A 26913-nucleotide genomic window follows, 5' to 3' on the forward strand; every position below is an offset into this window, starting at 1 on the left:
TAGAAGAATGCGGAAATGATTTCTACGAAGGGATTTAAAAGGTAATTTGTGGGACATGTGCCCACTGAGCACCATTATGTAAGGTGTAAGCCATTTTCAAATGGTAAGTATCAAGAATATATGCCATCCAACAAATCAAGTGAAAATATTTGTGCATCATGGAACGGAAACAAATTGAATTAGATTTACTTCTAAATATACATGAATTAACATGAAATTAAAACCAACCACTTTTTGTAGGAAAGGGAAGACAATCAACACTTGTTTTTTTTTTTTTTCTCTCCTTCGGTCGTACTAGTCACCTTAGATTTTTTACTTTATGTGCAAAGGAGGCATTCATAGAATGTGGAATTCTATATAGCTTGTTGGTGGGCCCAATCAACTTTGTCATATTATATATATATATATATATATGTAAAGGTTCTATGAAGTCGAGCTCATGGAACTTCCCATTAGATCGAGCTGTATGAGCACTACCATGATGTATGTCGAACATCTACCCAATCAGATAGAAGCACTATTCCATAGTGGGCCTAGGGCTTAAAAATCAAGTCAATCCGTGACTTTCGTGGGCCATGCCACTTTCAAAAGTTGAGAGGAGTTACTCTCCATTAAAATATTCATAATCATTTTTTGGGCCCACTGAGATGTGGTTCACAAATCCAGCCCATCCATTATGTGTGTCCCAATTGGATGAGGGGTTAGACCAAGTTTCAGACGCATCCAAATTTTAGGTGGGCCCCACCAAGTGCTTTTATATATTTTAGGCATGTTTTCACATGATTTTAGATGGTATGGCCCACTTGAGTTCCGTATACGGCTGATTTTTGGGATATCCCATAATTTAAAGGGTACCCATCAAATGCACGGTGTTGATGTTTGACATACATTATCATAGGGCCCACACAGCTCGACTTCAGGGGAGTTCCCATGAGCTTGACCGTATGGAACCGTTTCCCATGTATGTGTGTGTGTTACGCACCAACTTTCACGTCGCTAAAGCTTTCATGTGACATGTGGCATGACATAACATTGATGTGGGCTGTTCCTCATTTGTACAAGCCATGGTGAAATTATGCTAATCCAATGATCCTGACCACTTGATCAGTAGCATGAAAAATGGATGGTCAAGATTGAACAGAGAAATAGAATCATTCCAATCATCACCGTCTATTTGGTATGTCAAAAAATGAATCGTTCATGGTTACGAATAAGTATTTTGGTCTAATGATGCTAGCCATCTGATCTATGGCTTCTAAAAATTGGATGGTTGTAAATGATGGCCCATGCATCCCTTGGAAATAAATGAACCGCTTGACTTGATGAATGGTCATATCATATGTCACTTAAAAGCATTTGGGTGGTTGCTAAGCTTTCCCATATTATATTTCATGACATTACGTTACACCATGTTATAAATTTATAAGAGAGCGGATTAGGTGAGACGGTGCGGCCCTTATTGTGGGCCCACCTTGACATATGTATTCTGTATCCATGCCGTCCGTCTGTTTTCCCATGGGAATTATAGCAAAAATGAAGCAGACCCCATTATCATGTGGAGGAAACAGTGGTGATTGACCATTAATGAGACACAGAAGCTCTGGATCAAGCTGATGTTTTTTCTTTTGTCTTCAGCCAGGCTTATTTAATCTCATCAACAGATTGGATGGCAAATAAACACTAGGAAAACATTAAGATATGCCATAAGAAGTTTTTAACGGCGAGCATTCAATCACCACTTTTTCCTATGTTATGTTCCACTTGATAATTGTATGTGCTTCATTTTTGGGATAATACCCTAAAATGATATGAAAAAATGGATGGATGGAGTGGGTACAGAACGCATACATCAAGGTGGGCTCCATGGTAAGGACCGCACCGTCCTGGGTGAGGCCGGGTTCTCACCTAATCCTTTCCCAAAATATAGAGGCCCTATAAGAGATCGTTTGTACATTGATTTTGTTCAGGCCATTGACCTGAGGGCGCGGATTGGGTACTAAATATAGCAGGGCCCCGCGATACAAGCTTCTCAAACACGCGCTTTTGGACGGCCGATCATGCTTTCTGCTTGCAATTAGGTTTTGGCCAGGGCCGTGAGCTAATTGGATCCATTGGAACAATGCTGACCGTTGATCTTTTACACTGATGAGCATCCTTTTGATTTGAATGGTCCAGATACTCCATGTTGGCACTAATAATTCCATTTTCATGGTGCATCATCTTAACCGTGGGATGGATTAAGTGGGTTGGCATGCATTGTTTCTTGACGAGCGATCATGTCAGTGGGCGTTTCAGATGGATGCTACATAAAAAAAAAATAAAAAAAATAAAAAAAAATCACACCTGTCAGACGATCCTGGCCATCCCAACGACCCTTTACTGGGATCAACTTTTTCTTTGTAGATGGGGCAAATGGGTCGGTCGATCGTATGTCTAATTGGATCTGACCTGACAGATAAGGGGTCTGGGTCTAACATTTGGATTCATGGATCCAGTGGGTCTGGGCCAAAAGTCGTCATAGTTATTAAGTGGACCTGACCTCGGTTTTAAATAGGTCCCATCCCAGCCACCTAAAATGGACCCATACAAGTAACAGTCATTGCTGCACGGTGATTTTGATTAGAAATGATTTACAGGTGGCATAGAATGGAAGGGAATATTTATCTTTAAGTAGAATCAAATAGACCTTCTCAAAGCAAATGATGGTAGATGTTTAATTCAGCCATAGTCATCAAAATATGAAAAATATTAGTTTTATACTTTTTATTATTATGGATTTCAAATCTAATATGTGCACATGATACTTTTTTATTGTTCCAGAATAAATATAAAATAAAGTACACCTGACCTTTCATCATAAGTAATTCATACTTTTGCAGAAAGACAAGATCCAATATGAGTTGCATGCAACCCTTTTTACATGGAGCCGACCTAACCTAAAGATCTATGGGACCCACTGGGTGTCTATGCGCCATGCATTCAATTAGTATGTGATCTAAGAAATGAGGCAGATCAAAAACTCAAGATGGCCACGCTTCAGAAATGGTGGGGACTAAACGCCCGGTAGAAATTAGAAATATTATTTGGGTCGATAGAAGCTTTGAATTAAAATGATATATGTGATTTCATGACATCCTGCCAGGAATCACTTTATGAAGAACTTTGATGGTATATAAAGATCGCTTTGGGCCATAGGAAGGTTTCAATTGTTGACACTTCCATGGGCCATTCATCAGCTAGAGCTCTGCTATTTTCTTTACATGGCCTAAACAAGGGGGTTTATGACTACATGCAAGTGTTCATGCATGCATGGTCAACCATCCATAGTAAGGTCCAGCAGACCAATGGTCTAGATCATCAAACCGAGTGGACTAAATAGTTTCCATGAACCATCAACCTTTCTTCTGTTGTGTTAAGCTTGTAGGTCCCATATTTCTAACGGTTGATGTTGAAGGTAAAGTGGGCCACATTTGATCACTGAAATGGTAAAGGGCATCTTTGGAGTTCAATGAACTTGAAACATTCTCTCATTCTTTTTAATGGTTAATGGGCGAACAAAGAATCCCTTGACAAGCTTAGCCAGGAACCAAATCAGGGTAGGGTCTGCTTTTTGTGGCATACACGATCAGATATTGACAGCTTATCAATCTACACCATCGATTGATTGCTGATTGAAATGTTGTTTTGACAAGACCATTCTAGCCATTCACCCAGTGGATCACTTTTAGGAGTATTTTAGGTTACGACGGACAGTACCATCTTTTTGTAAAAATTGTACGGTCGGTAGGAACCGGATTCCGTGGGCCAGTAAAAATGGACGCCGTTTGGATGGGAGCAGATTAGGTGAGACCCTGGATTCACCCAAGACCGTGGGGGCCTTACTGTGGGTCCCTTTGATGTATGTATTTTTTTATCCACACTGTACATTAGTTTTTTTTCAAATTATTTTAAGGCATTATCTGAAAAATGAAGCGGATCCAAATATCAGGTGAACCATCTCATACGAAAAGTGGTGGTTGACTGTTATTGGGCCACGAAAGTTTTGGATCAAGCTGATATTTATTTGCTTTTGGTTTTCCCTTCATCTAGGCTTATGTGACTTCGTAAAGAAATTGGATGTCAAATAAACACTAAAAGAAACATTAAATTGCACCTCAAGAATTTTCTAATGGTTAAGCCTTCAACACAACTAATTAAAATATCTCAAAATTCGTAACATAGCTTATATGATGTTGGGATTGTAGATATCTAGTAGAAGTGGGGTCCACACTTTAGTTGGTTTAGAATGAGATAACTTATGTCATGTGTCTAAGGCCCCGTTTGTTAAATCTGAAATCTAAAGGTTGAATCTGAAATCTGAAGCCTGCATCTGAAAGCTGAAGTCAAAAAACTTGTTTGGTAATTATGGATGAAGTCTGAAAATTAGGTACTAAATTTGAAATAACCTATTTGTTAATAAACATCTGAAATGTCTGAAATACATTAATTTGACGCATTTGCCCCTATCTCCTATTTGAAAATGTTTTACATTATAAAGAATTTATTTTTTATTAAATGAGAATAAAATTATTCTATTTAATTCAAATAAACTGAAGTACTTAGAGAAAATTAAAATATCATTATTTCTAAAAAAACAGATAAAATATCATCATTCATAAAAAAAAATAGATAAATTCCTTATGTTGCCCCAGGAATATTTCAAATCAGGATGTTCAATCCTTATGTTTTGGTCTCACTTGATTATCAGATCCACCTCAGTTTTAATCCCATGTTCTAAAATAACTGTTTATAAGGTCAGTTTTAGTTCATGTTCAATTCTCAGAATGCATATCGTTGAAACATTCCTACACTCCACCTTGATATTTAAATTCCATCCAAATTGTTTAAAAGGTCATTTTGACTGAGATGAAGTGAAATCCTCTCCGTCCATCCATTTTTTTAGTTCATTTTAGGATATGAGGCCAAAAATGAACCATTAAAAGTAAATCGAACACCGTTAAAATTCAACGGTGAAATCAAATGGTTATAATCATCTAGCCATTCCATGCAATGTCCACAATCTGACCTATGGTTTGAATGGCCCATAGTGGTTTACGTGTATGTCATACTTATACTGTGAATTGGTTACTAGCCTACCGCTATATTATCCTTAGGTGATCGAGATCAAGGCCGTTCATTAGGTAGGCCATACTATGTATGGGTCCTTCAACAAAATTAGGGCCGTCCAGTAAAGTGTACTCTCCATGTATAATAAATGGAATGTTAGGAAGATTTGACCATAGATACAGGTAAAAGTACAAGTGGGGCCCACCTGATGAGTAGCATCCGTAACTCTCCTTGCACTTGCGAAAGTAACACGTGTGATCAATATCCGGGACATTCATTAGGTGCACTTTTACATTGAACGTGGAATGCTGGTCAATCATTTTAAACCGTCCATTTTTTCCAACTTGTTTGGCCAGATGCCGGACCCAAAAGAGCTGGATTTTTTAGCCCAAGTCATATAAAGGTGTGGGCCACTAGATGAACAACCCATGACATTTGGATTGATACCCTCACGTCCAAACCATTGCGAAAAAGAAGTATTTTTTACGGTCTATTGAGTCCCACCGTGACAGAGCGTGCGGCAAAAAACTTGGCCTATTGAGACCCACTGACGTCAATACACCAGCCAATCCGCATCCCTAATCTGTAGAGATTTGTAGGGCCCACCATGATGTAAGTGTTTTATCTAAGCCATTTATTATTTTTCGTATATTATTTTAATATATGATATGAAAGATGAAGCAGGTCCACAGCTTGAGTGAGCCACACCAAAGGATGCTACAGTGATAATGACATCCATCGTTGAAACCTTTCTAAGGGCCACTGTGATGTTTTTTGACCATCCAACCTATTCATTAGGTCATGTAGATGTGGATGAAGTGAAAACACAAATGTCAGCTTGATTTGAAACTTCTCCAGCTCTCAAGAAGTTTTTAACGTAGACGTTCGATCCCCACCTTATGGTCCAATTAATCATTAGACCTGCTTCTTTTATTGGATCACACATTAAATTATCTAAAAAAGTTGATGGATGGTGTCGATCAAACACATAAATCATGGTTGGGCATAAAAAAGTTTCATAGGTTAAAGGTTGATTTTGTATTGCGCAAACAATTTAAAAGAAAAAATTGCCGTAGTAACTTGAAAGGGGTACTTTAAGAAACAAAAAATTTTTGTTTAATGAAAAATCATAGAGCGCATTCTGCGTTCACCATTAAGCCAGACTCTCATCATGGAAAGAATTCAGTGAAAAACCACTTAGCACTTTCCGTGTTCCGCGTTAACAGCGCATTAACAAACATGACTAAACACGGAAAAATTTCCCCATTCGGCGTTAAGTGCAAAAATTCAGCGTTAACAAACACGGCCTAAGTGTATGTACACGAACCAAGTTAGCTCTGCTCACTCGAAAAAGCTTGCCTCAATTCAGCCCTATACTAGGTTTGAGTTAATTTTTTGAATTCAAAATTTTTTTGAGCCAATTTCTGATCTAAACTAAACTTAATTTGACTAGGCTCAAAACTTAACTCGTTTCAAATCAATTCAACTTGGATCGGGTTCATATAAGATAAATATTTTGTATATATTTATATATTTAAATAAACTATATATTATAATATATAATATATATTATATATATTAAAAATTATAGCACCAAAATCTAAACTTGGCTTGAGTTGGCCCAGTTGTTGACCAAGCTAAGCTGAGGTGGCCAATCAAGCTCAAGGACCCTGCTGAGCTGAGTTCAAGCTAAGATAGCCTGCTAGCCGAGCCAAGCCGAGCCAAGCTGGCCCAAGCTAGCCTAGGTTGGACTCTTATACAGCTCTAGCCACATGTGCGCTTGGAGTAAGAGAGGAGAGATTTTAATTTCTTATATCATAAACTGGAGAAGATTTCAAGATGACATTTTTTTGAGAATTTTGACTCCTTCCCTTTAAAATCCTAACCGCCTAACATCTTTAAAGAGCAGTAATTTAGATATTGAATCCATTTTCTCTAAAGTTCTTTCCAAGAAATCACCTTTTATTATTATCAATTTTTTTTTGAAAAAATCCTTGTACTACAAGCTATCTGTGGGCTTTTATGGGGTGGGCCTCACAATGTGATTCAACTCATTCTCTAGTAGCATACGAGCTGAAACTCCCCATTGGATCCAAGATACGTCGCCCTTCCATGTACTGAAATTGAAGCTGGTAGAATGTATCACAACTAAGAGCAGTTTGCCTGCTAAAGCTGACAATGGAGAAATTAAATTTCAGCCACATGATATTTTGGACCGGAAGGTTTTTTTTTTTAAATGGGGCCAATCTACCGGTGGAGGACGCAATACAGCAGACCTTTCCATCCACACAAGAACGGTTTCTAGACATGTTCTGATGGGCCTACCTATCCTGGGCCTGATGGACCCTCCCTCTCAAGTAAGCCGGGAGATGAGCATTATGTGCCGACGTGGTTTGGTGTCAAAGCTCTGTGGGCCCTATCATGATGTATGTGTTTTATCCATGTCGTCCAAACATTTTTCCAGATCATTTTAGGGCATGATACCAAAAATGAGATAGATTAAAATCTCTGGTGGACCACACCAAGGGAAACAGTTGGAATTGAATGCTTACCATTGAAAACTTCTTGGGGGCCACGGAAGTTTTGGACCAAGCTGATATTTATGTTTTCACTTCATCCAGGTTTGTGTGAACATATCAATAGGTTTGGTGGCAAATAAAAATTACAGTGGGACCTAGGAAGTTTTTAATGGTGGGCATTTAGTCAAAACTGTTTTCCTGTTTCGTCATTCACCTGAGATTTGGATGTGCCTCATTTTAGAGTTCATTCCCTAAAATGAGTTGAAAAAATGGATGGACGGCTTGGATAAAATATATCATCATGGTGGGGCCCACAGATACATCTTGGGGTCCACTAGCCAAACGGCCTCCATAATCGCACTGTGCGTTTCATAGAAGGTTATCTGATACGCAGGCGGATGTGTATGGGACATAAAACCTAGTTGCTAAAATTAATGGACGATACTAATTTCTCGGTTGGGTGGCCATCAAATGGAAGGTTATAGATAGCTAAACTATATTAATATTCAATGACATCAATCTGACAGACAAGCATCCATTAACCAGGCTAAAGGATCATATCATAATCTTATATTAATTATTTCATATACTTTAGATTGATTACCATGATTTGGACGGTTTAGATTGATCTGATTTTTATGCCACGTATGAAAAACCTATCCGCATGTGCATGGATAGTCATAATCAGAGCATCTAATCAAAGAGCGGCAGTAGGACCCACCCCATCCAAACGCGAAGCTCGCATTCAAATCCGGATAAGGCAAAAAACCGACGTCTTTTCCGTCCATGGCCACACTCAATCTGTCTCCCCTCTCTTCTAAACCTACGCCCAAACCGCCTCACCCCTTCAAATCCCGGCGCACGACACCGCCTTCTTTCCTTCCTCCAGGCTATCTTGCGCACAGGGATCACCTACCCGTAATCCATCACCCCCCTTCTTCTCCTTCCACTTCTCTATTTATAATATCCCACTCATTTCATTTGAATTTCTCTTGTATTTTGGTAGGGACTACAGAAGCTAGAAGCTCCCGCGAGTCTCTTCCCTTCTTTAGGACAATCCGTCGCTCGGGCAGGCGTTCTCGCGCTCATCGGCGCATCTCTCTTCTTCGGTGATCCCGCGGTCGCATTTAAGGTACACCATCTTTCTTCCTCCTTCAAATTGATAGTCCGCAGCAATGTGAAAAATATCGCGATATTCTCGCGATAAATTAACGAAACGATATTTTCTCGATAATATCAGATACTTCTCACTTTTTAACTGTCCAATAAATGCCCATAAGCATACTTTTTGGTTCATGATACATCTAAACCACGACCCATAATTTGAATAGTTTTATTTGAATTACTTGTGCATCACATATGCAAGTTCTATGTGGCTGTGTATCATCCATCACACTATACAGAGTATCAAATATTTTCTCTTTTTGCATTTTACCATCATCATCCAAGCCTTATCCTACATGGATTCTTTTTCGCGTCTTTTGGAAAATATTATGCAAGTGCAACAAACTTCAAGTAGATGATCAAAGTGTTTAATGGGAGAGTGACTGACCGATCATCAATCCGGATCGTCCATCTGATCCAGCTGTCTTCCTGGGTCACCATGTCAAAAGTAATGCTGATGGGATGATCCCAGCTGTCTGATTGGTTTCCTGCAAAATGGATGGCCTGATATTTATTACAGAAAAGGCTGATCATCAATTTGGACCGTCCATCTGGTGGGACCCAGATTGGTAATCCTGGCCTAGCCACAGTCACTGTGATGGGAGAATTTTAATCATCTAACTGGGTACCCTGGAAGGCGGACAAGGATCACAAAAGAGTGGCTAGTGTGTTGATGGCTAAGATCATGTGATGGTGTGATTTTGATTCAGTGGCCCATGAAGGCTGGAGTGGATTGCATGGCCCATGAAGTAATTGGTAGCGCTTGGTACGTGTATAGTATCAATGCTCAAAACCGCTCATCTAGCGTGGATTTGCAGTATTCCAGATCTCCTCAGATGAATGTAGTGGTCCCTTTTTTCCTCAAAATTCGTGGAACAGAACAGTAAAGATCATCCAACCAACATGATTATAGTGCCATGGCTTATCCATGGTGGGGCCTTCCTCAAAAGTCATGGAATTGAATGGTAAAGATCATCCAACCAACATGATTATAGTGCCATGGCTTATCCATGGTGGGGCCTTCCTCAAAAGTCATGGAATTGAATGGTAAAGATCACCCAACCAAAACGATTTTTGTGCTATGGCCCATCCATGGTGGGACTGCCAGATGAGCAGTCTGGATTCAGCACAGACGTGTTGCGTGTTACCATGGGGTGTGTGATATACAAGCATTCAACATGTGTTCACCCTCATACTTCAAAATGAATGAGGTCTACCGGAGCAAGAGAGTAACTAGCTCAGTTACAGAACAGTTGTGTCCGACATGTTTACTTGATGGATGAGATGGATATACATAAAGATCCTTAGGAAACAATCATTTATAGGATATTAGCTTATCTGGTTCGGCTACTGATGCGAAAATCTTGGATGAACAAGACCAAAGTGCCATTAGGACGGATCATGTACTTGTGACTGCATTACCTTAGTGGTAGATTCGGTCTTCCCACACTCATCCCTTGACTTGCCGCATCTCAAACTTTGGAATTTTTGGTTTTGGTAACAGATTCATCTCTATCAGTTTGAGGAATCAAATTCGCATTGATTGATTTGAGCCATGGTAATCTGCAACAATAGTAAGAAATCAAAAAATAAAAAAAGGAATGATTTCAGAATGGTCCCAGCCTCTTTTCCCCTGTTTTTTCTGTCATTATTACCCCAAATACATGATCATATTTACTATTTGGTGACAACTATATACACCTTACAAATTATAAAGAATAAAAACCAGAGGTGTCTTCTTACAAGGTTTTGAAACCAAGGAAATTACCGAGGAAGATTTTTTTTTTTTTTTCGTAAGGTATTTACATTTAGGAGCATGTCAACAAGGGAACTATTTGAAAATAATGATATCGTGCATTTCTATATAAAGATTTGTGAAGTTGTTAATGCAGTAAAACTGCTCATTGTTCTTCTTTTAGCTTAAAACCAAACAGCCATTTCATATTCTTGTGTTACTCAATATATATTTTGGGCTTGTTTGGATTCCAGCAAAGCTCTTTCATGACTAGCAATCCTTCGCATGCTGTTAGAGCTAGCTGGTCATAGACATGCTATTACCGATGAGTTAGTCCTTGTTTGCAAACACCCTTGGAACATGGATAGGATGGATTTTGGATGGGCTTGTTTCAATTGAAGGTAAACTAGGCGAATGCAAGGGAAAGTAAAAACATGACATAAGCAGGAGGGAAACTGACATCAGAGCTAGTGGAAGGAAACTATTTGCACCTCTTTGTTTTGCTAAAGAAAAGTCCTGAAAAATGCCTTTTCCTTTGCAATTCCACAAATGGAAACCTTTTTCCTTTCAAAATTGCCATTTAAAACTTTACATCTGATTATTGGAGGAAACTCTGTTCCCTCCATTTGAATTTTTGTAAAAAAGGTTGTACTCTTTTGTTGAGGGGGGAAAAGCAAATGCAAACACTTTGCTGCAGCATTCGCTACTTCCCAAACAGGTGCAAATGTCTAGTTGTTGCAAACTGGTTGCATTCCCCAGTTTGCATTCTATCCAAACAAGCCCTAAGGATTGGTTGGTGGTCCATTTACATGTGCATATTGACAAATGTGCCACATTTTTTAGTGCTTGATTGATGGTGGCACATATGCGCATCTTGGATGCTTGCACTTGGATGGTCGCATGCATGGCACATTAGAACATGTCATGCATATGCGTAAATAAGTGTGATGCTCTTGTGTACCAAAACTGTAATGTGTTGCCGACAAGTATTCCCACCTCTCCACCATAGACACCCAACTCATGGTCTAATAGTCATATATTCATGAATGCTTGTCCAAAAATGCATTCATTCTCGTGTAGAAGAGGGTTGACAAACTATGGACATGTACGGTTGCTCTGACTACTTGTTGGGACACAACTCCTGCCCAAATTCAAACAACTCCTTTGTATGCCAATGTGGCTATGGGCATTGGACCTTTTGGCTTTATTCATGTTTCTCAATTCCACTTCTAATATGCCCTTTCTTGTGCAAAACCCGTTTTAATAGTTTCTTCTGTTGTTACTTTGAAATTCTGAATTTCTGAATCAACATCGCCCATTTGGAAGGGAGGTGGTCCATATGGTGCTGGAGTTACAAGGGGACAGGATCTTACAGGAAAAGATTTTAGTGGGAAGACTCTTATCAAGCAAGACTTCAAAACGGTATGTTCATGAACTAAAAGAATCTTCAAGATGGTCCTGCTGGACACTTATAACAGTGTAGCTAAGCAACCCGTGCATCAAATTATAGTGATGATCCGTTAGAGATAGGTGGCGGATTGGATGATGCTTGGCCTATGGATGTTTAGAGTATCACAAGGCCTTGATTTTGTACAAGTGGGGCCTTTGGTTTGGTGATATGGACAGTTGATCTGATGGACCCCACCTATCAGTTAACTTACACATAGAAGGAACTGTGTAATCCTCGGCTTGAGGATGGGTATAATATCCCCAGGCGTCGAGTTTGTAAAAGTGGGGCCTATTGTTTGGTGATAGTCAGTTTATCTGATGAACCCCACTGTGGATTATCATTGCTCCAAATTTCTGCCTGATAGGACAATCATAACCCTTAGATTGGTTGGTGGCCTTCATATGGATGGTTAAGAAAAAAAATTACACGGCAAAGATCCACAATCAAGAGAAAAATGGTAAACAGATTAGATGGCCAGGATCCCTACTTATACAAATTCAAGGCCCAAGGGGATCTTGGCCCCTTTAACATCTTCTTTTTCTGTTTTTGTTTTTTTAAATTATAGTAAATTATAATTATCAACATAACAAAAAAACCTTGGTCCAAGGATACATATCCTCTGGTTGAGGATCAGATAGTTCCCCTATGTTTAGAATACTGTTTAGCTTGTTTGCTGAATTTCTTTCTTCTTCTTCCAGTCGATCCTACGGCAGGCCAATTTTAAAGCTGCAAAGCTACTGGGTGCTAGCTTCTTCGATGCCGATTTAACAGGTTTCTCTTCAGAATCTTACTCAGTCAAGGTAGTGTTAAGAGCATGAAGTCCCCTCAAACTAGGAAAGAGTCGGGGCACATTTACAGTGGATGAGTCAACCACATTTAAGAAATGGTGGAGAAGTCAATTAATAGGATAGCGACTTTAGATTTTTCCTGAAATCATTTCTCTAATTAATCCTGTTTAAACTCCACTAAGTTCATATTTTCTCTGTTATTTCCAAATTAGTATCTCATTATCATATCATGCTTCTCAGGTGCTGATCTTTCCGATGCTGATCTCAGAGGTGCAGATCTATCCCTCGCAAATGTAACAAAGGTGCTTCCTTATCCAACATTAGTCAACCTGTGTAATTTCTGCAACACTATTTCTTACACTTTTCATTTCCATCCACGTGCAATTTTTGGACTTAGATCTGCAGTTGTACTCCCATTTCATATGAAACTCCTTTTTTTTTTTCTTTAAAAAAAAATAAAAAAAATTCTCCAAGATTCTGGCATACCCATTTTCAGTGAAGTATTTTAAGGAGCTTGGATGGTGGGGCCCATCAAATCAATGGTTTTGGATGACTGAACCATGGACCTCACTAGTACGGCTATATCCAAAAGGATGCTGTAATTTCCCTGATGCATTAGATTCTTATTGATGCAGTGAAATCCCTCCCTGCAGGCAAATTTGAGTAATGCAAACCTAGAGGGTGCACTAGCTACGGGCAACACGTCCTTCAAGGGAGCCAACATAACCGGTGCAGGTATGTGAAACATCAACAGATGCTGCTTATGGTAGGAAAACTTCATTTTATTATCCCGATGGTTGGATTTTGGATCTAATGCACCCTATTAGGGTAACGTAATCCAATGCCTATATTTACTCATGTTGTGGGCCCCACAGGGGATTCTAGTCTATTTTAGTCATTTGCATCAGTAATAACTGGGAAACTAAATCCTGCTTTCAAAGGAACATGGTCTTAAATAGTGGTTTCAGAGTGCGACTTGCTTGGAGGCCAAAACCCTACACCTTTCCTTCACTCACCTGTTTCGGTCTCGTTTCAGTCCGGTGACTTGTTTTGTTGTTCATGACTCAGCCGAGTCAACTTCGTTTTGGATGATATTTAGAACCATGATAAGGTGGGTTCATTCCTCCAAATATAACTTACAATTTTATCAATTTACATTCCAGTTTGCATTTTTTTTTGGATGTTGGTGAAACTCTCTCCTTCCTGAAGGGTTGTTGTCACTTTGCATCTATTCTTTTGCATCCAAACCACAGCATCACCCCATGTATTCATTACAATTCACCTCATGTCTGCATTGCAATTGAGGTCTCACGGCTGTAATCTTCTTACATTGTTGTTATGGCCTTACTGGTGCTTGAGCTTTTTACATATGTTGCAGCTAGGTTGTTAGATGATTATTCCTCCACTAACAGATTATTGAAGAAGAGAAGGATCACATCCATATGAATCTGCCTTCCAGATACAGCCCCGTCTTCCTCTTCAACTTGTTATGTGTGTAACAAATCCATGCAAAATACGGGCCATGCCATAAAGATTGCCTGGGGCAAAAATCAGGTTGATCCACTCGTTGGTGGGTCACACCATCTCAATCAATTGGCAGCTGATGTGTGCCCTCTTAATGAGTGTATTGGACCTATTGGTCTGGTTTCTATGGCAGGGGATCTCAAATGTATAACCCATCTTTAGTACGGTTTTCCTACATGGATGACATGGAGCGGAAATATGGGCTTCTGCAAGTGATAAATTCTCATTGAACAGTGTTTGAAATCCATGAATCGGTCATAATTTATGAGATCTGTCTTTGGGATTCAAGAACCTGTTATGAGTTCCAGGGTCTTGTCTCCTCGGACAAATGTAAGTAAATTTCAACATTCTTACAAGTCATACAAATTTCTGTCCATGGAGATTATATTAATCTTGGGTCCTGAGTTTTGACATGTGGAGCCCCATGGTTCAGTGATCCAGGCCATTGATGGGCCTGTGGATCAATGATTCCTCAAAAATCTCCAATATCGTAATATGTTTTGATTTTTGTCCTTTTTATTTGTTTATTTATTTACACGCACTCGCACCCGACACACTCACACCACAGTGGAATTTAACCACAATGGGCACTCGAACCAATGACCTCATGTTGAAACTCTTGTGAGTCCACCAAGATCGTAATATGTTTTTTTTGAGTGTGGACCTATGCTGTATTGTTTTTAGCTGTCTATTTGCAAGCTACCCATTGAAGGATTATGATTGTCACATTGGGGGATTTTTGGGGTACCCCCTTGTCTAACGTGGGGCCCACAACATCAAGAGTTGGATAAAAAGATAATCTAAAGCTCTGATAAAAAGATAATCTAAAGCTCCATTTGTGTGTACTCTGAAGCCTGCAGACACTACATATACCTGGGCTGAAGATCGTATGATCCTTCTCCATCATGCCTCAGCTAGCAGTCGTAACCATAGTTTAAAAACTCAATGAGTCAATTTGGACTTGACAAATAACTTGAATTCATTGAGCTTTGATAGAATCTTCTTCAAATTTTTTTTTTTTTTTTTCTAGATTTTCTTGGATTGTTTTTCCACTTACCTTAATTTCCTTTTTAATATTTAAAAATAATTATCAAGTCCTAGCTTTTCTCACCATTTTTTTTTCCGAGTCGTTGTTGGCCATAGCCTCAACAGCCCTTCAAGTTGATGCAAGTTTTCAGTTTTTACAACTATGGTCAAGACTCAAAACTCATTTTCGATTCAAGAAAGGAGCAATCGGCTTACATAAGTTGTGTTTCTGTTGGAAACTAATGAGTTCATCTGATGGCTTTGCATGTGGTTAGACTTCACCGACGTGCCCTTGAGAGATGATCAACGTCAATACCTTTGCAAGATTGCAGATGGGTATGATTCTACAATTCACATTTTCATTCTTTCGTGGATTCTCTTTCGTCATAAATTTCATTCCAATGTTTGTAACTTCAATGCCAACCTTGTTTAAGCAGTGTGAACGCCACGACCGGGAATGCAACAAAGGAGACGTTGCTTTGCAACTGAAGCCTTGGGTAAACAACCATCATGCATCATCACAGGACCCAAAATGTATGTTGCAGTTTTGGCCTTGAGTTAAGGTGGGCCATCTTTTTCTTTATCAATGTTGTATATGTGATTGAATTTTCGGATTGTGATAATTTTGTTTGAAATTCCAGAGCTTGTAATAATTATAACCGTCCATATTTTGCATATCAAGTTACAAAAGTTATGAGAAATGGTGCCGAGCTATTGACACTGGTGACAAATACTGCAAGGTTTTCAATATTTTCTTAAAATATTAATCAAACGATGCTATTGCAGTAACGTCGTGATATTTTAAAAATCATGGCAGTTTTAATTTTCTGCGATTTTATCACTAGGCTAATTATTTGAAATTTTACAGAGGAAGGCCCACATGGTGGGGGCTCATGTGATGGGTACATCAGCCACGTCGGTGGTGTGTGGTACACTAGCCAATCCGCTTCCAGGAGTACCTGGGTACCTGCCTTTCACCCATTTGGGTAAACGTTTGAAGCAAGCTGCATTTGGCTTACCCGTTTAGGGGCTGTGGAATTGGTAATTCCTCGTACATTTGTGCAATTTGGACCATTCATCACTTGGGGTTCATCATGAACAATACGCTGGCTATAAAATAAAAAAAAAATAAAAATAATTGAGCCGATCCAATCGCCAGATGTAATGTAGGACTCACGGATTACTCATGGAGGGCCAGGATTTAAAGGAATCAGGTTTTGGAGGCCAAGAAAGGCAACAACGGCCTAACATATGAGACGTCATATATGCCGTTGTAAAGCCACTAATGAGGCCTACATCATCGGAAAGTTATTATTTCTAGTTAACTATGATTTTGGTATTTTTAAAATGATTTTTTTTTTTTTTTTTTTTTTAAATTTTTATATAACAAAAATGCTATTTTTAGATTGAATTTTTTTACAAAAAGCTATTTGACTGATACCCAATTTACATTTCGGTACTTTTCTCAAGAAGGCTTTCAAAAAACTATCTCATTAATCCATATAATTATCATCAACTGCCTTCATTAGGTTTCTTAGTAGCCTGTTAGATGGGTGTGCAAGCAAATGGGTCCAAATGGGTCAGCTACTTGGGTGGGCACCACCGTGAGACTAAATCTATCTTGACCACTACGTGCATCACCTCATGTTAGGAAAAGGCCCTAAAAATCACCCCGTGATTTAGGTGGATCGTATGATTACAAACCATGTACAAGACAATGATTGCCCTTCAGACAATTTTCCTTGGTATGGTTCATCTGAATCAGGGATGGGCTCAAGACCTATATTTAGGTGTGGCATTTAATGGTTGGATTGGATTTCTTATAATAATTACACTAGGATCTGTAAAAAATCAAGGGTGACCTCTCCTGACTGTATGGCACATCTGAGTCAGGGATGAGCCTGAGTTTTAGGCCCAAGACCTATAGTTGGATTGGATTTCATATAATAATCACAATGGGCCCTGTAAAAAAAATAAATCAAGGGTGACCTCTCTCCCGACTGTTTTATTTCGTGTGGCCCGACTGACCTTTGCAAGTTGAAAGTCTTTTTTAGTACAAAAGTGTAATTTATGAGTTTGGGTTGGGTATGCTTGTATTTACAATGAAAGTGCTATTTTAGGAAAGTTTCATATTAGCCTTTGTTTAAGCATATGCTGTATGATCAGTTCATTCGTTTTTTTGAGATTCGTGAGAGAAGTGCTACCGGTACGTGAAGGTGGATTACTTGTTCAAAAAGAAAAATGACGGTTATAAAAGATAACAAGTGTTGCTCATTTATGAGTGGGCCAACCTGAATTTCGTCAAGGTTATCTAAAAAAAAACCCTCGAGAAGATTGTGGCACTTTGTTTCGCATTCAAACACCTCTCTCTCTCTCTCCCTCTCACCCCTTTTGGGTTCTTTTGCAGTTACACAAATATTACGTTGAAGCACGCAAAACACCATTCCTTAAAAAAAAGCCAAAAATCACTCCCTTTCCGTCACATGAAAAATCAGCTTAGCAAAACACTAAAGTTCGATTAATCTCTCTCTCTCTCTCTCTCTCTCTCTCTCTCTCCTCAAATCACTCAAAGTAGCTTTCCATCACATGAAAAATCAGCTTACGAAAACACAACAATTCTACAATCTCTCTCTAACCCCTCAAATCACCCAAAGTAGCTTTCCGTCACATGAAAAATCAGCATAGCAAAACAAAATACTCTCTCTCTCTCTCTCTCTCTCTAAAACCCCTCCAACTTGAACCAACGCATCAAAATCCCAAATGGGCATGTTGCATTTTAGTGTAATCTTTTGTGATGTTGTTACAGCTTAAGCAAAATGGTACTAGAAGCGTCTCTAGAAGTGAACCATTTCAGGTCAATCACACAAAAACTAAGGGCCTTTTATGAAAACTTTGGAGAGTGTTTTTGCAAGTTATTAGGTGTAACTAGTTTAGTTTTCTACTTTCTCTTCATCTTCCTTTCTAACAACCCTTTTGGCCCACAGTCCTCTTCATTGATCCTTAAACGACATCCTACAAGTTGCAACACCCATAACCATACTCCATCTATAAACACCACCAATCTCACCCACATTGTATTTGGTGTCGCGGGGTCCATCAAAACATGGAGAAATAGAGGGCCCTACGTTGATCTATGGTGGCGTCCGAACCGAACCCGCGGGTTCGTTTGGTTAGATAGAGCTCCAGATTACCCATGGCCATCCTCCTCTCCTCCATTCCGAATCTCTGAAGACATATCAAGATTCCACGACTACGCGAAGCATGCGATGCCGTTCGCGATCCGCATGGTCCGCGTAGTCTTGGAGAGCTTCAGGGCAGACATGGATAATGTGAGGTGGTACGTGATGGTGGATGACGATACTGTTCTTGTTTTAGATAACTTGGTGGAAGTTCTTGCGAAGTATGATCATAACAAGTACTTCTATATTGGGGGGAATTCGGAATGCATTTCACAGAACACTGACCATTCTTTTGAAATGGCGTTTGGGGGAGCAGCATATGCAATGAGCTTCCCGCTCGTGAAGGCATTGGCGCGGATTTTAGATGATTGTTTGAAAAGGTACCAGACATTGTATGGGAGTGATCATATCATACAATCATGTATAGCTGAGATTGGAGTTTCTCTCACCAGAGAACCGGGTTTTCACCAGGTAGTTTTTTTAATCTCTCCAAATGCATGGATTTCAAATTGCTTTGTTTTGAAATTGAATCACGTAGTTGCAACTAGAAGTAAGGTTTTAAGACGTCCGTGCCGTGTCGAGTCACGACTCAGTTGAGTTGGGTTGAGTCACCACTTATTTTAGTACTGACTCGCCTGCTGCTGAACGGGATTTGAGTCGACTAAGGGTGGCAATGGGCTGGGTTTGGCCGGGGCCAGTCTAGACCCCATACTTGAGGCCGAAGTCCGTAGCCCAAGCCTTGGAAAAATTGATTGGACCCGGGCTGATCCAGACCAGCCCAAAAAATGACAAAATTTAGATTTCCCAGTTGGATGTTTTTAATCCATCTGTCAAGTGGGCCACACGTGCACGAAGAAATAGACATTTAGAGGAACAAAACCAATGGTCCGCATTCAAGAAACAAACGGTCCACATTTAAGATGCATGGGTTGGAATGAGATATATGTAGGGTATAACACGTACATATGAGGTGGTGTCGGGCTGGGTCGGGCAAAAAATTTCTTGAACCAAGCTCGACCAAAAATTTATTGGCTAATATCCCAAAGTGGGTACAATGGTGAAGTGATCCAAGCCGTTGATCTGATGGAACCCACTATGGATGACGGATGTCCAAAATGTTGATGTAAGAATATCCTAAACCTTTAGAGCAGCATACAAATAAAAGCAACAATTCATATTAATCTATGAATAAAATAATTCACATTAATCTGAAATAGGCCAAAAATCAAAGGGTTGGGATCTTTCAAAATCAGTGGTCATGTCATAAATCCACACCATCCCATCAATTGGTCACCTCATGGCCCACATCCATCAAGGATTCTGATGGGCTAATGGTATATTTTCATTGACCCATAATTTCAACCACTCATCCAAAGAAATCGACTGATCAGACGGTTATAAACACCTGATCAATATAATATTTAGTCTATGCTGATCGAAGAGGCAGACAGTGAGATCCATTATCATGGACACTGATTAGACGGTATAGATGTTTTGTAAATCAAATTTGAAAAACTCCATTAATATTGCTTGTTGTCACAGATCGATCTGCATGGCGATATCTCAGGTCTATTATCAGCCCACCCACAATCTCCCTTCCTTTCCCTACATCACATAGACTTCGTGGACCCCATCTTCCCTTCAATGGACCGTCTCCAATCACTCAAACACATCATGGAACCTGCTTCCACCGACTCTTCCCGTCTGCTGCAGCAAACCATCTGCTACGACAAACGATTCAACTGGTCTTTGTCAATCTCATGGGGATATTCAGCACAGATATATGAAAAAATCCACCCACCGAGCATTCTACAAAGACCCCTCCAGACATTTTGGCCATGGAAGAACTCGGCAAGGCCGCCGTTCATGTTCAATGTGCGGCCTCTATCGAGAGATCCATGTGAAGCGGCCCACTTCTTCTTCTTCAAATCCGTTGATGTAGCAAGCGACGGTCGAACCATTACGAATTACATTAGGAGATCTGCCCGTCAAATCCCAGCTTGTGATTTGAGTGGGAACTACTCAGCTGATGGAGTGTCGACGATTCGGGTTTTCTCGCCGGCCACAAAACTCCAAGGGGTGAGTGTATGTTTCCTTAGCTGTGTCCAGAGAGGCAGTGCAATCTCAAGCGTACTCACATCTGGACTGTTGATACGGTGGGCCCTTCTGTGAGAGACCACACCATGGAAAATGCATGGATGAGACAATACTAGAATTGTAGATTGTTGTACTGAACAAAATGATTTCTGGGCAGTGGCCTACATCCATGGTTGGGCCCACTTGGAGATTGTCCTGATAACGGGTGCACTACAGACGGTACAGATGGGGTCGATGGTCCATACAACTTTTTACATGATGGCACAATGTACGGTGGAGATGATCTTAATCTCTCTCTTTCTTTTTCTTTTTTCTTTTTGGTATTTTTTTCAGGTTGGAAGAAGAAGGGAATGCTGTGAAGTCATTCCTTCGTCCGATGCGAACGTTACAGAGGTTACGGTTAGGGCTTGCATGGATAATGAATTAGTGGGGTAACGGTAATTATCGTGTACAAGTGGCATGATCGTAATTATCAGGTACTTTAAGTGTATTTTTACCATAGAAAATTAGCAATGTAACCATCGTTTCTAGACGGCGTTATAAGACAAATATCAGCTTGATCTAAGGCTTTTGTGGCTCCGAAGAATGTTTTAATGGTGAGCGTTCAATCACCACTGTGTGGTCCACTTGAGCATCGGATCTACCTCATTTTTTGGATCATATAATGGAATGATCTGAAAAAATGGATGGACGGCGTGGATAAAACGCATACATAACGGTTGGACCTACAAAGCTCCTGCCTGGACCGAGTCCGGCCAGCGCTGGACGCAATCCGCGTCCGCTACGTGATACTCCGGCTGCGTATGACGTATGATACGCAGCACCTACAAATGGTCCACGTGGCATACATTGACTCAAACCAACCGTCTATTTGGAACCTGCCGGCCTGCAAGACTTGGATTTCTCCACGCGTGCGTTGCACGTGCCATATCCATTGTTCAACATGATAGTTGCATCTTAAAATAAAATCATCACGTCTACCGTACATGAAATCGGCTCATCATGATCACCCGGCGCGAAAATGAGGGCAATCAACTCATCATGTGGGCCACACAAGATTACTTTGGGATGAATGGCGGTTTTCAATTATTTCCTGTTATGTGGCCCACATGACCATTGGATCAACTTGATTTTGCACTGGGTGTTCTCCGTGGTGGATGTTTCACATACCTTCCACGTTATCATACAAGAGCTACTTGGACGTTAGCACTATGGTCCAACTAATTGTTTGCGAGATTTCTTCAATTAGATGTAATTGAGTCATAGATCCTTTTTGGCTGCAAGTGGGCTTCAACATAAGAAACAGTGGGAACACAAACGTCCACCCTCGTAAACCTCGACCGTGTGTTTGCCCAATTTAATCAAATACAAGGCCACCTATGTCGACGAGGGCTACATTCTGTATTATGTTAAGCATGTGCATCTAGATAGTACGGGTGTGCTAAAATCATAGTCGACTCAAGTTTAATCGAATGCTAGTATCTCATGCTAAGGTAGACCCATTAAGACTGGAGTCATAGGATTGACCGTCTCTCAACCAATGGATTATTTTTACATTGCGTTAAGGACTTTTCTTTCACCGATAATAACGAATTTTGTATTTTTTAATAGAATAATGTTGGATAGATTTAAAACTAAAGGTAAGAATGCTAATTTTATTGGTATGAGTTTAGTACAATCAACATATAAACAAAATAAAGTAGATAAATAAACAAAAGATAAATCCTTGTGATCACTTGTGTATAAAAACAATCAAAGTGGATGGTCAGGAGGATATGACCAAGGAATGATCTTCCAAGTAAGGACTTGGTTGATCAGGGATCTAATGACGTTAATTAGTTCGTAGATATTTATACTACTTATAAGCATATTATAGCGATGGCACTGGACAGTAGCAATCTAAAGCTAATATAAACTATTGATGTTTTGCAATATGGTTGGACGAAAGTGGAGAAACTAGATCCTAAGATAAAGACAAAGTTGTGCCGTGTAGATTGATTATGTTTGGCATGGGCCTGGAACTCTTTATCGCATGTAGAGCTGTACACGAATTGAGTTAGCTAAGTTAACTCACTTGACTTAAATCGAAAAAGTTCGATTCGATTCGGTTCGGAATTGAGTTCAAGCCGAGTCAAGCTGATTTTTGGAGCTTGAAAAATTTTGAGCCGAGTTCGAGCTTGTCCAAGTTAGAATTAAACCTCAACTTGAATCAAACTTGGATTGAATCAGTTCGATGATTCAATTATTTTGATATTGAAGTTGCTCACTAAGTGTTTGATGAAATGACTCAACGAAGTGTTATTTTGGGTGCATACATTCTCTGCGGGATCGGTTGGTGGCGAGGAAGGTATGAATACGAAACAAATCACTAAAAAAAAAACTTTACATGATAAAACTACCCCCGTATCTTGATTTTGATGCTGCCTATCGAGTGTTTAATGAAATACCTGTAAAATGCTGTTGTTGTTTTGTATACTATGAGAAATTGAAGGCGTACTTCATGTGCTGGAGAAAATGTCGCACAGGCTCGAACTCGGCACGAACTGGCTCGAGCTACTGAACGAACTGAGTCGAGCTGGCCAATCAGGCTCGAGGATCGAGTCGAGCCGAGTTCAAGTTAAAGTCAGCTATTTGCCGAGCCGAGTCGAGTTGTGCTAAGCTCGACTCGATTTGACTTGTGGACAACTCTAGTCGAATGCTCCTTTTATAACTTTCGGAGGCAATAAAACTCTCATTAAGTTTCCTCATTGATCCATAATTCTTGGGGATCATAACACTTAGTTGTTCTCTGATTATCATAACCCTACCATCGAGATCTTTGCAAATAAGAAATTGTTTTCAAATTTCTTGCCAGTGTGACTGCAAAGATTCATGGATCTTAAAGGATCAGTCTCATTGGACTCGAATCCATTACGATACCCTTGGTTCCCATTTGCTTTGAGAAGAATATGCTTCTTAAATCTTTGTAATCGCCATGAGAGCGGCGATCATCTGAGAGAGGATTTTCTATTTCGGAAGGATTGTGTGAGATGGCTTTGCCGAACATATCCAAATTTGTGATAGATTATATGGTTGTTACATTTGCTATGAATGCCATGATTGATTTAAATACTATATTATCGTGCTAACATGTTAAGACGATCTTTATTGTATGGATTCATGCTCTGATGATTATTGATGTGAATTGAATAATATTAAATCATTACAATCATAAATCTATTATTTTCTCTCGCACCGAGAGATGTATATACTAACTGTGTATATTGATGCATATACATTGAGCATGCATTACATGCATTCATAGTACTCTTGCGCTAATTTCTAGATGCACACTCTAGATGACTACATGCACACTTTATGCTTGAGTACTTGGGGGATCTCTCTAGATAGTTTACCTGATAGATTCATTATTAGGTTCCCACATTAGTAGAAACCTACTCATGGAGTAGATGTGAGTCTTGCCTATGCCTATATTCGGTAAAAGCATACCAGGTGCAGATGTAGGTTGACAGAAATCTGACTCAAGGAAGTGAAGGATTATTCTACTTGACATGCATTTCATGACATCTCAACATACATACTCATACCTGTATACATGTATTTGATTGTTGTTTTGTCCTATCTTATATTGTGCTACGTATGAGACATGTTGGGTTCACTTAGTAGACTGGTCAACTAACGTTGTGGATTGATAATTGTACAGAGGCCAACAATATAGGAAACTTGAATAAAGTGCCGGAGAATGAGACCGGGTTAGCGGAAGAAACTCAGTACTAATGGTCATATTTGACACAAGATGAACTTGCTGGATTCGATGGATGATTTGTTTATACAATTAATTAATTGAAGAATTAGTTTTCATTATTTATAATTAATGATGTTTAAGTTCAATTTAAAATTATTTATGACTATAATTTTATTAAATGTTATTTGATATTTTAGTTGAAAAAAGTCCTAAATGGGTGGATGTAGTTTCGTTTTGGAATTTCATTATGTTGTTGCGAATGTGATGGAATTGGTAAGGAATGAACATGTGATTTTGTGGATGTGTAAATGTTATCGTGGTAAAAATATAAAATATATTAAATTTCACATCCTAATAACTATATGATAAGTGGAATTATGTATACTTGGGGTACGAGTCATAAACTACGACTTGGGTTTGAGGGTGCACACTCTATATTCGAATTGCAGGGCATGATACTTCTTCAAGTGCTCCCCTTGTGATTGAATATATAGATGTGGAGCGTGAGAGACCTTAATGTGATTGAATTCTGGTTAAAATTAATATAACAAAATAAAAGAAGATTACATAAATGTTGATTAAAATTGTTGTTAAGATGCTTAATGGAGTAACAACTAAGCTATTCATACATAGTAACATAGCTCCAAAAGTTAACAACTCCCCTATTGACAAGTGGTGATCAATGTAGTGGTAGAGAAAAATGAATGAGTGAAGGCACCCACAACTAGGTAGATTATGGAGAAATAGACAGAAGCATAGTAATAAGATATACAGGCATATATAGCCACCTTTAAAACCATATGCTAAATTAGAAGATGCACTATTATATTTAATGGTTGGACTGGCCCAACCAGGTGCAACGTGATCAACTTTATGGTATACTACCAGTTATTATTCCACAAATCAATCAATGCATCAAAATTAATAAAAAAAATATTGAGTATATTTTCGCCCTAATAGATAATATAGCAAATGAGATTGGAGAGGAGAATGTGGCGTAAATTGTGGCTAATAATGAATTAACATATGATTTTGTGGAAAGCATATTGATGTTGAAGATACAATATTTATTCCGATCATCATGTGTTGTACCTTGCGTCGATCTCATATTAGGAGATATTGGAAAGAAGAGGGATATTGGAAAGAAGAGTGATGTTGTAAATTTGATTTAAATGGAAAAACAACTAACAACATTCGTTTATAACTATAATAAAGAAGTTAACTAATAGGAGATGGCTACTTAGGCCTACGATGACTAGATTTATGGCAAACTTTATAATCTTTGAGAGTTTGCACCAGCACCATAGAGCATTAAATAAGTTATTTTGCTTCCTAGAAATAACTAAATACAAAACATGGACAAAAGACATTAAGACATCAACTGAGGTTATGACGACCATTAGGAAAAATAAATATTAAAAGAATGTCGCAAACATTATCAAGGTAACAGAACCCCTAACAAAAGTCTTAAGTTTTATAAAATTCGATGAGATTTTACTATAAACTTCTTCTATGATTCCATGCATAAAATAAAGCTAGTTATTCATCATGATTGTAAAAATAACATATATTACTTGATGAAACAACTTTGTCACAATCTTCATGTGGGAGGTAAACTCTTTGATATTATACATCTGTTATTGTTAGTTATTAGTTAATTAATTTTATAGTGTGGTTATTAAAAAAAATCATTATTGTGATGAGGATACTGTCTATATATATCTAAAATAGAGATAAGCTTCTTCATTTGTTGAGAGTGATGAAGTTCGTGTCAACTTAAAGTATGTAATAAAGTTATTAAAGCCCGATCCAAATATGCAAATAAAGGCGTTGAATGAAATTAACATAAATCTTAAATTATAGTTCTTTAATTTTGTTATTTTAATGCTTAAACATTATAAGTATTTTGACATATTGTATTGTCCACAATTTGGAAGTATATACGTATGATCGGATCAGCTTCAGAGATGTACTTGTACAAAGGGCAATATATAAGACAACTCTGAGTGAGAAACTCATGTCATATTAGCCATTAATAATTTTTATTATTGTATAAATTATATTATTAGTGATTTCTTATTAATATAAGTTTTTAATTTTTTGTACAGTTGATTAATGAATGAATTTTGGAGGAAGTGTAAAAGCTCTTAAGATAATTGTGATTAAAGTTTTGAGCCAGACAACATCATCTAAGTATAAGAGAAATTTAAGTTATTTTGTACTCATCCACTCGAAGACTAAGAATAGTTTAAAAGCCTAGACATTAATCAAGTCATTTATATGAACTACAATATGAATTCATGACTATATAATGTAAGACGTGTGCCAAATTTGGTCATCAAAGGTAACTTTTGTCCAATAGGCTTGGACAATATTTAGGATATGGAGAACCTCCTTATACCGTAGTTGGAACAAAGGGAGAAATTGATAGAAGATGACAAAAAAGATGTTGAGTTGCACGACCTAGTGTTTTACATGAGGCAATCAAAGAGTTGAACAACTATCTTGAACTCAAATAGAGTAGATTTAATTCAAGTTACCGAGTAGAAGAGTAAAAACAATAGTATTGAAACTGACATG

At 38.7% G+C, this 26913-nt stretch overlaps 2 protein-coding genes across 2 annotated transcripts; both read left to right on the forward strand.

Moving 5' to 3' along the window:
- The first annotated feature begins 8383 nt into the window (after positions 1 to 8383).
- LOC131243817 (thylakoid lumenal 15 kDa protein 1, chloroplastic) lies at positions 8384 to 16013 on the forward strand. Its single transcript, XM_058243410.1, has 8 exons — positions 8384 to 8543; positions 8632 to 8757; positions 11851 to 11946; positions 12673 to 12745; positions 13003 to 13064; positions 13416 to 13497; positions 15588 to 15648; positions 15750 to 16013. The coding sequence occupies exons 1-8, from the start codon at positions 8412 to 8414 to the stop codon at positions 15799 to 15801; spliced, it is 684 nt and encodes a 227-aa protein (XP_058099393.1). The 5' UTR covers positions 8384 to 8411; the 3' UTR covers positions 15802 to 16013.
- Positions 16014 to 17298: 1285 nt separating this feature from the next.
- On the forward strand, positions 17299 to 21224 carry LOC131243818 (uncharacterized). The gene is made up of 3 exons (XM_058243411.1): positions 17299 to 18962; positions 20034 to 20570; positions 20922 to 21224. Exons 1-3 carry the CDS (start codon positions 18129 to 18131, stop codon positions 21021 to 21023), a joined length of 1473 nt encoding a protein of 490 aa, XP_058099394.1. The 5' UTR covers positions 17299 to 18128; the 3' UTR covers positions 21024 to 21224.
- Positions 21225 to 26913: the final 5689 nt, after the last annotated feature.

This window comes from Magnolia sinica, chromosome 4 (genome assembly GCF_029962835.1).
Source record: "Magnolia sinica isolate HGM2019 chromosome 4, MsV1, whole genome shotgun sequence".
NCBI lineage: Eukaryota > Viridiplantae > Streptophyta > Magnoliopsida > Magnoliales > Magnoliaceae > Magnolia > Magnolia sinica.